The sequence below is a fragment of the Amblyomma maculatum genome, chromosome 4 (genome assembly GCF_055883805.1).
Source record: "Amblyomma maculatum isolate TAMU_Amacu chromosome 4, ASM5588380v1, whole genome shotgun sequence".
NCBI lineage: Eukaryota > Metazoa > Arthropoda > Arachnida > Ixodida > Ixodidae > Amblyomma > Amblyomma maculatum.
The window spans coordinates 90,079,112-90,093,871 of NC_139347.1; the positions used below are offsets into that span (position 1 = coordinate 90,079,112).

General features: G+C 43.9%; 1 protein-coding gene across 1 annotated transcript in view; it reads right to left on the bottom strand.

The window, feature by feature from the left end:
- Positions 1–14,760, bottom strand: part of nwk (FCH and double SH3 domains nervous wreck) — a 170,721-nt gene that overhangs the window by 4,068 nt on the left and 151,893 nt on the right. Inside the window, exons 17-22 of the mRNA XM_084600355.1 lie at positions 9,631–9,714; positions 8,905–9,172; positions 7,130–7,341; positions 5,379–5,526; positions 3,772–3,891; positions 1,296–1,369 (exon numbers count right to left, since the gene is read on the bottom strand). Coding sequence (XP_084456481.1) covers positions 1,296–1,369; positions 3,772–3,891; positions 5,379–5,526; positions 7,130–7,341; positions 8,905–9,172; positions 9,631–9,714 — 906 coding nt within the window. The remainder of the gene's footprint in view (positions 1–1,295; positions 1,370–3,771; positions 3,892–5,378; positions 5,527–7,129; positions 7,342–8,904; positions 9,173–9,630; positions 9,715–14,760) is intronic.

Genomic DNA, 14,760 nt, shown 5'->3' on the forward strand with positions numbered 1-14,760 from the left:
TACAAGGACATCCGCGTACTCCAAGAACATGCGTAGTAGTGCGAAGAAGGCAACTTGCGTCCCAGATAAACCAGATTTTGGGTTTGAAAAAAATGTATCTTGTGGTGAGAAAACCGGGATTCCGGTCTTGCGATCCTATATTCATTAAGCCGCTCGTATACGTCTTTTCACAAGTCTCGTTTAAAACGACCGGCTCCTCGGCAATCCTCTGGCGAGGCTCTCATGAATGGCTAGTGAACTGTTCGGTTTTACATTTCTCTTAGCTGCCTTATTGGCACTTCACATGCAAGGAATTCCCTCAGTAAACTGCGGGCATGTGCCAAGACAATTGCAGGTGGAACAAGTGCTTACCCCTATTACCATATCAACGGTTATTTGACATGACGTATGAACTGTGACGCCATGGCAAAGGAACATCATAATGGCATAGTTCACAGAGCCTCTTCTGGAAAATGATGTCAGTTTGGGAGCGCAACATCAGAAAACATCGGTGTCAGGTAATAGTGCATCGCACACTTTGAGCTAAAGGCAGTGCAGCTCAAAAGATGCAGTTGCGAAAAGGTAATGCTCGCGAGGAAACAAGATAAGAGAGATGACATATTTTATGTGGAGGCACTGATATTATACTCAGTAAACAAAACGTAGACCTGCCAATAGGTACCTGGGACCAGAACGGAAAACAGGTCTCGCAAAAATATAAACATGGTTTAATTTTGATGTATTTTATTGTGGAATCTTGAGGAGGATTTTTTGCCCGATAAAAAAAAAAAAAAAAAGGTGCATACACAAGAAGAAAAAAAGCACACACACAAGGCAAGGGCTGGATAAGGGCTGTCCTGAGTGGTTCTTCCTTGTGCAAGCGTATTTTTTGGCTGGCAAAAATTTCCCTTAACATGCCATGCCTACAGGCCCAAAATTCTGCCTTGCTTCATTGTGGAATCGCGACAAAAAAGTGACGACTTAGTGGTCAAATTTAATCCGAAAAAAAAATTATATGTTACGATCTTCATTGTTACGCCATAAAATAAATGGGCTACGCAGAGCCTGCTGTACAGTACAAATTAATTTATCCCATAGGCTTTCATTGAATGAGGGCATAGGATAATGTTCAACCATGACAACCATATTTATAAACACAGCATTTCTTTCTAAAAAATATCAGCTCGTTATAAATCTACTGTGCACTGTTATGAGAAAGAGATAAGGGAGACGATATATGAGGAGGAACCGCTCCACCTTCTTTGTTGGTGATGGACCACTACACGACGACGATGTCATGGTCAGAACGGACTTACGGAAGCAGAGTCCACAGCCGCTGGGCTTTCGGGGCTAGAAACCAGCGGGGCGTAAGTGGCTGCCTCGGCCAGGCCTTCCCAAAGCAGCACAAAGTGAAAGAGCGACTCCGTTGTTAGTAGCTCCTTCAGGGATCGCGATATGAGATAGCCATGCACCACATATCGACATGCGCGGAAATCGCTAGCGTGCTTTTAAATGTGCGGAGTCTTTTTTTTTTGTTTTTATTTCGCACGGGCTGAGAACATTTGTTAGAAGTACGTTTCATGCAAGAAGAATCTCGTGTTTAACGAGAAAATTTTTAAGAATGCAGAAAAAGAGCTGACAAGCGAAGAAATCCGACACTCCACTTCGGCAGAGTCATTCGTAGAAAAAAAAAAAAAAAAACTGAGTTTGAATACATGCGCCACTTCGCTTCTGCAGCTAGGAGTCATGGTGCAGAATATAACCCAATATGGAAGACTGTCGTTCTTAGTTTTTGATTATTTTTCTTTTAAGACAACAAGCTATAGAACAGAATACACGCTCGTTACATCACTGAAAACTAGCGTTGTTTCCATTAATGCTGCAGTCTTGAGTTTCAGCGTGCGCTAATGCGAGATTGCAGCATCATCGAAGCCTCGCTGGGAAGCTTTTTCTTTGTAAGTAATGCAGCAGAGTAAGCGTTAGGTTTGTGAGACTACAAATAATATTTCTGACTGTTGGTGAGTCGCCCAGCGCCGAAGGATTAACACTCAAGACTGTAACAATACTACATTCACACAGTATTTGGTTTCCTCTGCATCTGTCGTTTTCCGTTAGACTTCAACAAGAAATGTAGTTCCTCGGCCGCTGTAGTACATTGTCTAGTTATTTATCACTAATACCAATGGTTTTCATTTACACGCATGTACATATTGTTTGGACTGTACGGCAGCTGTATTTTTTTTCTTTTGCAGTATGATGAATAAACATTGGATACATTAGTAGTACCGTAGTAGATGGAAAAAGCAAAAAGGCTCAGACCAATCCAAAAGTTGAATAAAGAAAAAAAGATGGCACAACGTGCGCGGCGGCAAGCACTTTTCTACTGATCTAAAGCCATCATGCCGCAGGTGTTCGCACAACCGGGCAAGCACGGGTTGCATAGGCGAGCCCGACGAGCAATGCTCTTCTACTGAACATAGCGCATCACACATGACCGGCATGCTGAACAGAAGCAAAGGCTAGCATGACAGGCATATGTCCGAGCAAAATGTATGGCTACATCTAACCGATGCATCTACCGCGCATACAATTCACTTGACAAGCGGTGCTCCGAAGATATTTCGGCATACGTTTCCTGACATGACACTCTTGGTGTTGCCGGTAACCACACTGTAAACGAAGCTCCTATTCAGATGCAGTCATAAAGAGCGCTCATCTTCAAGGGGCGTGCTAGGAGATCTTCAGAAGCACAATGTTCCTCTCCCAGGAAAAAAATAATTATGTTCAGTACAAACTACATGAAGTGTCACTCTCTGGAATAAATTGTTTTTTTTATCCTGTACTGTGCTCGTGTATTGAATGCTCGCTAGTGTAAAGAAAACGCGAAACTAATTTTGTATTAAAGCAATGGTGGAGGGTTGAGCAACTTTTCATTATTCTTGTTTAGCGCATGCCAATTTTGAGCGACTGAATATACAGGATGAAAAACCAGCCGAAGCGATCTAGTCATCTTGAACCAATCGAATCTTCCTTCCATTTTAAGTGCTGTTAAGCTGTTTTGTGACGAATTATTAAGTATTGAGCTGATAGGTTATGACCTCTATAGCTGCGCTGGCTTAACTGGACGCTTACAATGATATACTGACGGCTTCAGAAGCAACTTCTGCGTTGGTTAAAGGTGAGGTGGATTTCTTGTCTGTCTTCTTTTCTATCTTTCACACGGATGATCAATGAGCCGAGGCAAGGTAAACAGGACCACACACCAGCTCCCTGTTTACACGTCACTGTGGTCTGTATTAATATCTATAGTATTCCAACAGCTACTTAGCTTATCACGTAACGTACATTCTCCCTTCATATTGTTCTTCGAAAGAGACCATGTGCTTTGAGAAACCGATAATACGGACGCTCGTTTCCTTCTTAATCTCGATTGAAACGAAAGGAATATGCTCTAAAAGCCGCCCTTTCAATTAGATAACCAGCATCTAAACCATCGGTACATGGTTGGCTTACTATGCACTACAAGTGTCCGCGGATATCTTACTAAATTGGAGTCTATGGTTTTCATAATATTCAAGAGACTTAGCGACGCGCGCCCACATGTCGTGCTGCCGTGGATAGAAAGCCGACTCACTCCAGGGAGTCAATTTAACACACTGCGGCATACATTTGCTCCTGTCTGCCTTGCCCGGCCAGTGAAGGACGAAGAGTGCGTGGGATGAGGGGTGGAGGGAGAGGGGGGGGGAGGGTCTGAGGACTCGAGAACACCGTGATTTCCAACTCGAGACTTACCAGCGACGTCATGGTCGCTCGACTCGCTCTCGGACCCCGAGAACTGACTCTGGTAGTGGGCCTGCTGCGGCGTCGGCAGCTCCAGTTGGAAATCAGGATCGTTATAAAGTACAGAGACAGCTACAAGAGATCGAGACAAGCGCGCGATGGCTGTGGGGGCCGGGCCGCCCGTCGACCCTCGCCACCAAGCAAGCAAGCATGCAAACAACCACCACATCGACAGAGCACTAGCGCCGACTGCGTGCTCCGGTCGAGCGCACGTGTAGCCCGAACACGCCGCCGCTTGAGGTGCGGACTCCGCAAGTAAGGTGCGGTTTTACAGTGCTCCTTGTGCGAAAGAAGTTCGCCAGAATTGATTGCTAACAATCATGACGTACGTGCGTGTCTGGTAACAAAATTTCTTTCTCCAGCTGCCAGAACCCCTGCCGGAATAAGAGGCTCGAAAGAATGGCTTGATTCAGACCTTGGTTGCAATTACGTTGAATCATTTTCTTCCACGTTTTCTTTTTTTGTTGTTCCAGTTCCTAGCCATGTCAAGCTGCACATTATGGTGTAGCGGTGGCGGGGGGACGCCTGTGACAACTATTAATGCGTCTATGCATAAAGAATGGTATGAATATTTAGAGTGGAATGCAATTTCAGTACGAGCGTTGTGTACTATCTTAGGTTAAAAGACGATAAATTTACTATCAGCGCTTCTAGATTCGCGAAAGTTTACGAGGCGTCTCCTGATAGCAGAAATTTCTTTTTTTAACGCGAAAGCTCAAAATTTTCATAACACCGTCGACGACCCAGCACTGACAAGAATCAAACGTAGAGATTTCAGCTCATCAGCTAAAGAAAAGAAAAAAAAAACGAACAAAGCAAGATTAACATAGGAACGGATAGTACGTTAGGAAAATAAGTGAAAATAAGCACGCAGAAGAAAACCTGCAGCACTACATTACGTGCCTCAATTTTTTGGTGTGGTGGTATTTAAGACCGCTTACGACCCGTTTCCAAAAAGCGCACCGGACGGCGACGTGTTCAGACTTGCGCACTGGCGAGCTAGAGGATGTGCACTCTACATACCTACTGAACTAACAGGGCTTAGCAGATGCACTTTTGAACTCTACAATTCTAAACATCAACTAACATTCGCCTACAGTGCTCAAGCGCAGAGTATGCAGCGCAGGAGTAAGAGGTCAAAGTGAAGCAAACAAATCAATGCACTTGTATAGAGTGGCGCACAAAGAAGCCTGCCCAAAAAGTCAGCAAATAAGCGGATGTCATTCAGCCAGCGCACATACACAGAAGCTGCTGCGAGTGCATCCCGCGCTAAAATGCGTCCAAAGAATGGCTGGTTATTAGAAGTTTTAACGTACCGCGATCCGCAATCCGTTACCGTGTTTCGCTATCGCACGTTCCACTGCGCATGCCCAGATCAACTTGATGGCGCTAGATGGCACCACATTCTGCAAGTCGGCACACAGAGCTGCCGCGTCGAGACCAATCAGCGCGTACGCACCGAGCGCGCGCGGTAGTGGGTTACGGTGCCGGATCACGGATCGCGGTACGCTTAAACTCTCTATTGTATACAAACAGCATCGCACGTCGCCTCGAGTCACCTTGCTCCGTCGGCTGGTCCGCTTCACCGCCTTGCTCAACGTCAGGCGTGGGCTGGGTGAGTATCACTTGCGAAGGCGGGATTAGGAAGGCGGGCTTTGGCGGCGTGAACGCCGGCGGCGGTGGCACGGAGTCCATGCTGGGATCATCCTGAAAGCGGCAAAGCTCCGCTAAAGCCAATCGAAAGCCTCCCATCGAAAAGTGTCTTATAGGGATAACGGAGGCAGTCCAGCTAAGGACTGCATGCTAGAGGAACTCTGTCAGTACATGCCAGCCTCCTGCTGTCACAGGGAACATGGCATACAACGGCCGGGCTTCAGAAATGCGCAATAAACAAAGACACTATCTTCGAAAGCGGAAAGCTCGGTCGCAACTCACAGACTGTGGACAGCTTCGTGAATTCGAATCCTCGTAAGTTGTAGCTATAGACATTAGTACAGCGTGGTTGCCCAATTTCAGGGAGATCGCATAAGTACAGATAGCGTGCCGCTGTGCTCACCGGCCTTCTCCATTGCAACAGCATTGGTAGTGCTTAAAAGACAACAGCCGTTGTACGTTGCCTTTGATTTCGATGGCTGTGTGGTTCACATGTTATACTGGCACGCCTGAAGTCAGCTTTCAAAGCGATAGTGTTGCATTCCGGTCACACCAGAATCTCGCCACCGTCAGAGACAGAATTCCTAGATTGGTAGACGCAGTGTAACGTAATAGAGGTCAGCTCACCACAATGGACCGATCACGGAGCACATCCACCAGGGTTAAATTCGAAAATGGCCGTTTTGGCCCACCCGAAGGCATTTGGGCTTCTACCTCAGCCACCAGCGGCCTAAGCCAAAAATAACTAGAACAAACCGAAAGTAAGGGTTCGCCCACCTCCTAAACTTGGCGTGCAGAATACCATATCAGAGCGCCAATAACACTTATTGAAGTGGACAGCATTTCACAAAGCGGAATACACATGCTTCTGTAGTTGAACACCTCAACCAAAGAGTACAGGTACTACATATGCGGGACACAATCAAGGTGGATAAGCGTCTATAATGGCGCACAAACTGTCAAGAGACCGCTATACCGAACCCAGCCGCACACCCACACCGGCTCCAAAGGACAGGAACAGTGTATAAAGTGAACGAACTATTCTGACCACGAACAAAAACTATGAACACCGCTCTTCTGCCTACATCAGTTACGGAGAAGGAAGAAAAACATGCATAAAGATCCGGAGGCAAGGTACGAGGCAGTACACAATACATTGGAAACACCCAGCTATGACCTACGAGTCTCTGGAACAATTGTGGGAGCACCACGGTATCAGAGACAAAGAAGAATATGTATATTTCATTTCGTGCGCGAATTTCAAGAACAGAAATGACTCTAAAAAGTGACTGCAGTGAAGTATATAGAGCAAAATGATCAGTCTATGGATAGAATCCGTCCTTGATTAAAATATGGACATCCAAGTAATACTCGACGTCGGATGCCGAACCTACACGAGAATATAAAAGCCGTTATTAACGCGTTGACACGCTGACGAATGCAAAGAAACTAAAAAAAAAAAATCTAATTTTACTGCATTCCCCTTTAGAAGGCTTAATTGACAGCAATCTTTGAATTCTGGAGAACACTATTTTTATGATTATCTTACAAAGAACTTTACTGCCGCGTATTTAAGACACTGACGCGTATAAACAAAAATTGCCCCAAAGTGGCAACCGTTGAGCATCAGAGCCAGGAAGACCTCCGGAGGACTGACCATAGGTGTCTGAGGCTCGCCGGTGATCTTGAGCGCCTCGACCATGAGGGAGGGGAAGATGCCAGTGCGGCCCTCCAGCTCGCCCTCCCACCAGCCGTCGTCGACACCATCGTGCACCACGGTGCGCAGGATGTGGATCACCTGGCCCTCCGAGAAGCCCAGCTCGTCGCTGCAGGTCGGCTCGTAGTCGTAGATTGCGCGACAGTACGTGGCTGCAGGACGCCCGCTATGAGTCATCGGACGAGGAACACCTCACGTGCAATACTGACACCACGTATGCCAGGACGAAAATAACGCGCCCTGGTAGTCACGCACGTTCACAAGATTTGCGCTGTTCCCATATCCAGGGTTGTAAAAAATGATTATTAATTAGGTCAAGGAAGAGATTTCGGGTTTGGCATTCTAGGCGACGTTATATCGCAAGTGCCATTGATGATGGTATAACGATCATTACAGACGCAGGTGTGTAAGTCCATGAAATCAGTGCCAAATCTACAGGAAAAACTTTAGAATGTTCTGATGCAGACAGCAGCATGAAGGGGGAAGGAGTTGATTGTTTTGTACTGTTTACGGCCATTTATGGCTAAGCCTTAATGGGGCCTCAGTATTTTCTCACAGCCACCAGGCAGGCAGACAGCAACACAATCTCATTGACATTGTTGCAGAAGGATTGTAGCCTTAGCGTCCAGAAATATCACTCGTTTCGCAAGTTGTTCGCGCGGTGCAATATTGAGCTCAATTTTACACAACTGTTCTCTTATTCGGCCTATGCAGAAAAACGTTGACTGTGGGTGTCACACATAAAACGGCGCTCCAATGGCATAAATAAATCTGTTCAGGCGACGACTAGCGGCTGTCGTGAGGAGAGCAAAGAGGACTATGTTTAGCTGTTTCTCTTCATATTTTTTCCAAAGATCATTACTAGCGGTAGTTTTTGAAGGAAGCCAATAGTCACTTTTCTTGGTTTCTCTAGTTGTTGGCTTCTTTTAAATGCATTCACTAAGAAGCCTGTTATCCTAACCCTTGCCTGCTTCCTATTAGCAATCGCTAAAGTACTATACTGAATAGCGCTCTTTTTGGCGTTCGCGTACTACCGCTACTATTACTATTACTGCTACTACTATTACTGCTAGTAGTAGTAGTAGTAGTAGTAGTAGTAGTAGTAGTAGTAGTAGTAGTAGTAGTAGTAGTAGTAGTAGTAGTAGTAGTAGTAGTAGTAGTAGTAGTAGTAGTAGTAGTAGTAGTAGCAGCAGCAGGATTTTAAGACTCCATGGCTCCTCAATCGCATTTAATAAATCATTCCTGCCTCTTGTCATTGAATAATGGAATTCATTACCCGAATGTATTGTAATTGAAGGAGATGCTTCTAAATTCCGGCAAATGCTGTCTTTACACTTGCAATCATAATGTGGTAACTGTTACCTTTCCGTTTTTGTGTGATTCACTGTTCCTGTCTGCTTTATTGATACACATGTATTTTTCTTTATTTTTTTCCTTTGCATTGAAGCCTGCCTTACATCGATTGTTTCACCTGTTTGCTTTGACTTAACATGTCATATCTTATTCCGATGTCTCCCCCCCCCCTCCTCCCCCCTTATGTAATACCCCTCGTAGGGGCCTTCAAGGGTCAATAAATGATGATGATGATGATGAGTAGTACGTTGAGCCCCGGAGTATAGTTATACGTCTTTGCAAGGCCACCACTGTAAAAACCTTCTCCCTTTGCGGTTGTAATTTTTCCCCGAGAGCTGACGAGAACTCAGAAAAACTCTCACTGCTGAGGCGGACTTCTCCAGGAGGCGCCAGCGTCGCCGGGAAATCTGTGGGTGGTTGTAGAGGTTCCGCTTCCGCCTCCGGTATCTCCGCGGCCGGGGGCTCGTAGCTAACTTCGGAGTCGGCCACCACGGCAGCGGCACCCTCCTCCTCTCCGCTGGCGTCGACGCGGTAGTCCACACTGGAGAAGGACTCACCCGCCGGTTGGCTCTCCACGATCTCCACGTAATTCTGGGGGATGTAGCCTTCTTCGCCCTTATAGTTGCGGGCCTGTGAAAAGCAGACAGGCTAACTCGTCGCAATGGCTCGCCCAAAGGCAAAACAGCAAATGGAAACTATAAAGGAAAGCGCACGCCTCATACTATATCCGTGAGTATGACGCCAACAAAAGGGGCCGAAGTGTAGAAATCTCGATAGGCGGAAGTCAAAGGATACCAAGAAATAAAGGCATTGAAATACAGATAAAATGTAGGGAAAGGCTCATAAACGATACAGTACCTTTCAGCATTCCTAGGATGATTAACCGTTATACTGGAAATTTAAGCCTTTGTATCTTAATCTTTGTTTGAGGACAGAAATGAATCGTAAATACACACAGTCGCAGGATACTGAAGAGGAGCAAACATGTTGGACCAACTAGCCCACACCGTTACTGTATTGAACTTAATCCGAATCTCGTTTGGGAATTCAACTCTTCCTATAATTTGCAAGCAGCTCTTAGCACTCACCTTGATCCAGCCATCACCATCCCCCTCGGATATGATCTCCATCTCTTCCTGTTCCACGAAGCTGAGCTCGTCCGGATTGGCGGCCTGCGGACGTACAAGAGTACATATGCTACCGTCAAAACACCTGCGTTAACCTTACGCGTACTTTTTTTACGCGTAGCACTACCAGCAACCTTGACAAACTCAGCATTGCGCGTTTATCCTCGTCTCTTCAGACTTACTGTTACTTTTCTTTCTTTCTTTCTTTCTTTCTTTCTTTCTTTCTTTCTTTCTTTCTTTCTTTCTTTCTTTCTTTCTTTCTTTCTTTCTTTCTTTCTTTCTTTCTTTCTTTCTTTCTTTCTTTCTTTCTTTCTTTCTTTCTTTCTTTCTTAGCTAGGCCTCGCGGAATATGCATTTGGATTAGAAGTATACAAGGTGTAAAAGGGGGAGAATAAAAATACAAACTTCCTGGAATATCTTGCAGCCTCGCGCATATAAAGCTGTTTTTGTGCATTACGCGGCAAAGAAATTTGCTATGAGAAATTTTTCACGCTCTCAGGCATTGGAGTCGCGTGATAAACTTCACTTGCGTGCTCTCAGAAAGTGGGGAAGAAGCGATGTAGCTGAGCGAAATGAAAGGAAGCTACCGGTTCGCTGTTCGTAAATCTTCCACGTGCGATGGTCGCTGCTGATTTAGTGGCACAATATTGTCAGCTCAGCATATAAACAGTATCATGGTATTTATAAGGCGAATACTAAGGTCATGTCGACCTTTGCCGCTACTGCATGGCATTAATAAAATGGATAATTGTTTGAACTTTTGTATTTTTTATCTGCGGATTTCCGTTCAATTATTGTATCTTTCCCTATTATTCTCAGGTGGGGCAGCTCTACAAGAAGTTCTTCAGAAAGCCCGAGGACAATCTGCACAGAATGCCTATAGACTGTTCGATGAATTGCAAGTCTACATATATGGAAAGTGTTCAAGCAATATAGAGTTATACAAAGAAAGCAGGGAAATTTATTAAAAGAAGAGGTCCATCGCGGGGAATTATTCTTTAAGGATTTAGACAGTGCAGAACTTGTTTACTCAGAGTTTTTGAAAATTAATGCAGATTATTTTACTATTGCTCGATCGTGGGCCCGAAAAGTATTGTCTTTTTCGCGAGAAACAGATCTTTAGGAAATTTCTATTCTAAATTTCCTTATCTCATTCGCCTCCTCGAATCCTTCTGCGGTCCGACACAATAAAAATGAAAGTGTGCGGAAACATGCTATTTAGAGTAGAGAGGGCGAATATCGGAAATGTAATTAATTGTCGAAGAGTCGAAGACTGAATCTGAAAAAAAAAATAAAAAAGAGTCCGCAAGGGTTTTTTTTATTATTTTTTACGCAAGCAGAGTTGTTACTGCGCTATAGCAAAAAAAAAAAAAGCAAAATAGCAAAAAAATAGCAAAAAAAAAGAAAGCATTTTGAGCCTCAAAATACTTTTTTTTTTTTTTCCAAAACCAGAAAAATCGTTGCTCCGCAAATGCTCTCCCCAACTATGCTCTCAAATTATTTTATTTTAGTTTTGTTCGGAAGCCTTGGCAAAGTCCGCAGTATAAACATGGTTTATACAAACCAGGTCGAGCAAAAACCCCAAAAAACAATCTTACCGTGAAAAAGAGGCTGCGAATATTACGAAAATAGGATTATTTTCCACTACTCTCACGGGCAGGCCTTCACAAAAAAAGCTTGTTTAGGTTCAGCCTCAAGAAATGGTAGCTATGAAAAAAAAAAAGTGGTAATCCCGTGGTCTGAATGGTTTCACGAGATATTACGCTATTTAACAGAACATCCTGCATTATTATTGCTGCCGTTGGCATCTGGAAACACAGCACGTAACCGCATGGTTGGTTCGGCCAAGGTGTGGTGGAATGCTCATTAAAATTACACTTGAAATTGCGAGAAAATGACTGCCACAATAGTGTAACGATCGATACTAGACGAGGAAACAATATTTAAAGTAAAATAATATGAATCACAGTTTTGAAGAAAAAAAATCTTATATTTTTTAGACATCTGAAAGAATTTTGAAAAGGATCTGCAAAGCAACCTGCCAGTTGAAATTAGGCAGACACATGGTGGTGGATTCCACTAATCGTACCCAATGCATATCCCTTAGCGCTCGCACCAAACGATAGTAAGACTGGCAGTGATGGGGGCAGCCCTAACCTTGAGAAAGGGACCTTCAGGTAAAGGTTTATCTGAAGTGCGAATTGCCGGGAAGAGAGGAGGCAATATTCTATGAACTCAACTTCCCCGTATAAGGAACAAATATTTGTCGGTGTTCCCTCGCGTCTGCGCAGTAAGAATTTTACGCTGGGAATTCTGCAGCCTACCAGCGTCATCGACACCTCACAGCCTGGTTTGGTATGAGTGGACATTCCAATGACGTGATAAGGACTGGTAATCCGTGCTATTGAGCAATTAATTACGTATCCTGGCTGATGTATGCTGGAACGGACGTCACCGGGAAATTGCCAACGGAAATAGAATTAAGGACACGCTATATTACAGTCGCACTAAGAGACGACCTCGATAAGAAATTAGCCGCCTCATTTGAACTACCACCTTCGTGCCCAGGAATCCAGTCAAACGGAATTCTTTCGTAGCACGCAGAACAAGGAATCGAAGGAGAATACTCAAAAGACCTGTTTTGTGAAGTTTTAAGCGAGACGAAAACTGATTAACATTATGTAAGGGTGATAACTCGTGATACATTTCATGTTGTCATGTACAGAGTAAGAGCTGGAAATTGCGTAATGAATGTAAGAATACATTCCGGGGTGTGGAAGGAGTAGCTTTCTGCCAAATCGTACTAAAATATGCCAACTGACACGCTTTCGCAGCTGACGCAGGCATGTGCAGAGAGAACGGTGTGATAGGTAAATTTCTCTATGTTATCATAAAGGAGGCGGTTTAAAATGATTGCGCTGTTGTTGCCATTGTCATCTCCGTCGTTTCGATTGCGAAGGGGAAATGGCTTGGGCCTGAATGCAGAAAATGGCAATCCAAGGATTGAGAAGTAATAACATATTAACAAAAAAAAAAATACGATTAAAAAATACCGAGACTGCTATAGCGACAAGAAATAACGAGGGATCGTGTGCAATATTTCTCAAGGCGATATTTCTCATTTTCTTCCGCCGGAAATGCACTCGCTTCATGCTGTCAGTGGCTGGATCACTATAAAAAATTACAGACACGAAATATTTCGGTGTATATAGTTGCATGTCATGATTGACAGGCGGGCGTCTTCGATAGGCAAGGAAATAGAAAGAAAACAAATTGTTTAATACTCGCAGCGACTGGAATCAATTACACGCAAGACGTCAAGTTTACGCGACGCTGAAGGAGAGTAAAAACAAACTGCCAATCATTACGCGAAAATCCTTCTTGAGAGGTTGTAATGGCTGGCTGCAAAAGACAAATGGGTTCAGGCTAAATAATGTTGTTACCCTTCACAACGTGATCACTGAAACACGAGCTCCGCGGCTCGACACAGGCTTTTGAAGAAAGCAAGCGAAAGCCCATTTAATGCAGTCTCCCGTGGCCTCGATTTTTTTTTTTTTTTTGACAAGCCGTGAAAAGCGCCTTTGAAAAGCGCGACGAAGTGTGCACTTTCCGAAGTAATCAGCCCGTCCTCGCAGCGTACTATTTTCATGCAGGGAAATCTTGTACTGTCCATCCCGTCAGGAATCACGCAGTGCCTTTTAAAATCCAAAAAAGTAATTTCTTAGAGGCACGCCACTTAATCAGAGCCTGTTACAGTAAGCAACGAGAGTTTACAAATGCGCATTACGAGAACAAACAAGAACTTTGCAGATTTTGTAATGACGGGCGTATATCAACAACAAAAATAATAACCAAAAATGGTCTAAACCTATAAGAGCGTCAGGGTTCTTTAACCAAAATTTTGGCTGCTGCAGTTTTAGCTCACTTACGTGGCGTGACGCACGACGTCCTGACTGGAAAATGGAAGGCTATAAAAGACTGGACTTTCGGCAGAGTAATATATCAAATGCATATCCGCATTACTTTCCTCTACAGGTTTCCCCGATATATGCTATAGATAGAAAAAGCAACCAAGGTTTCACAAGTTCCTTCTGGAACGCAAATTCTATGCGGCATTAAAGGAGGCAGCGAGGTAAGTCCGTGCCGAAGAAAAATGCTTTTCCTTCCAAAATTTTATTGCTTGTACGAAAGCCAGCTAACACCAGGCCATGCAGTGTGTGACGGATGAAGAATGTGAGGAGTATTAAAGTCTCCGTTACCCGGAGATTTGCGACTTTGAGTGCCAATCCTGGTGTGTGCAGTCAGCCATGGCTATAGGCACCAAGTCATTGATAAAAAAAAAAAAAAAAAAGGCCTGAAGGCTTCCTATTTTCGTAAAGAATACGGACAGGACAGTTTTACAGGGTCTTAAATGTGCCTGGGAGAGTTTGTGTCACAGCGTCATTTAGAGGCAATGCCAGCCTCCGAAAGCATTTATTCAGGAATATCGAACGACCGTGCGCGCGTTTCATACAAACCAGAAAAGCTTGGCTGAAGGAGTTTATAAGATGGTTTTTGTTTTTAGGACCAAATACACATTAATTTCATTTCTTTATTTGCCCAGAAAACATCCTGGACGGGTCCCGCGACTAAAAGCTGTTATAACAGCTTGACGAGGCCGTGGAACCCTATCGCTTGGCACATGGCAGTACAACAACTAATAGACAACAGCAAAGCAGAAGCAAAAATATGGCATTTGAGAGCAATAATTTGAGAGTACAAACAACAATGCAAAACAGAAATGAAATGGCATACCAGTGCATATAGAAAAAAGAAAAAAAAAGTCACAACAACGAACAGTTTGGCAGATGAAAGTATTTATAATGTATGAGACAAATATAAAATAGTGTAAATTATCTGGAACACAATTTTCATGAATAGTATATAGAAAGTAGCTACGAAACCAAGTGAATACAAAATCCTATTCCATACTAAGAAAAAGTGATCGGACATCACTTAGAGTGGGATTTTGTGCCATACGGTATTTATTTAAGATATATGGCAAATTGTACTGCAACGTTTGGAATTTATAGTTATTACGAAACCTTTGAA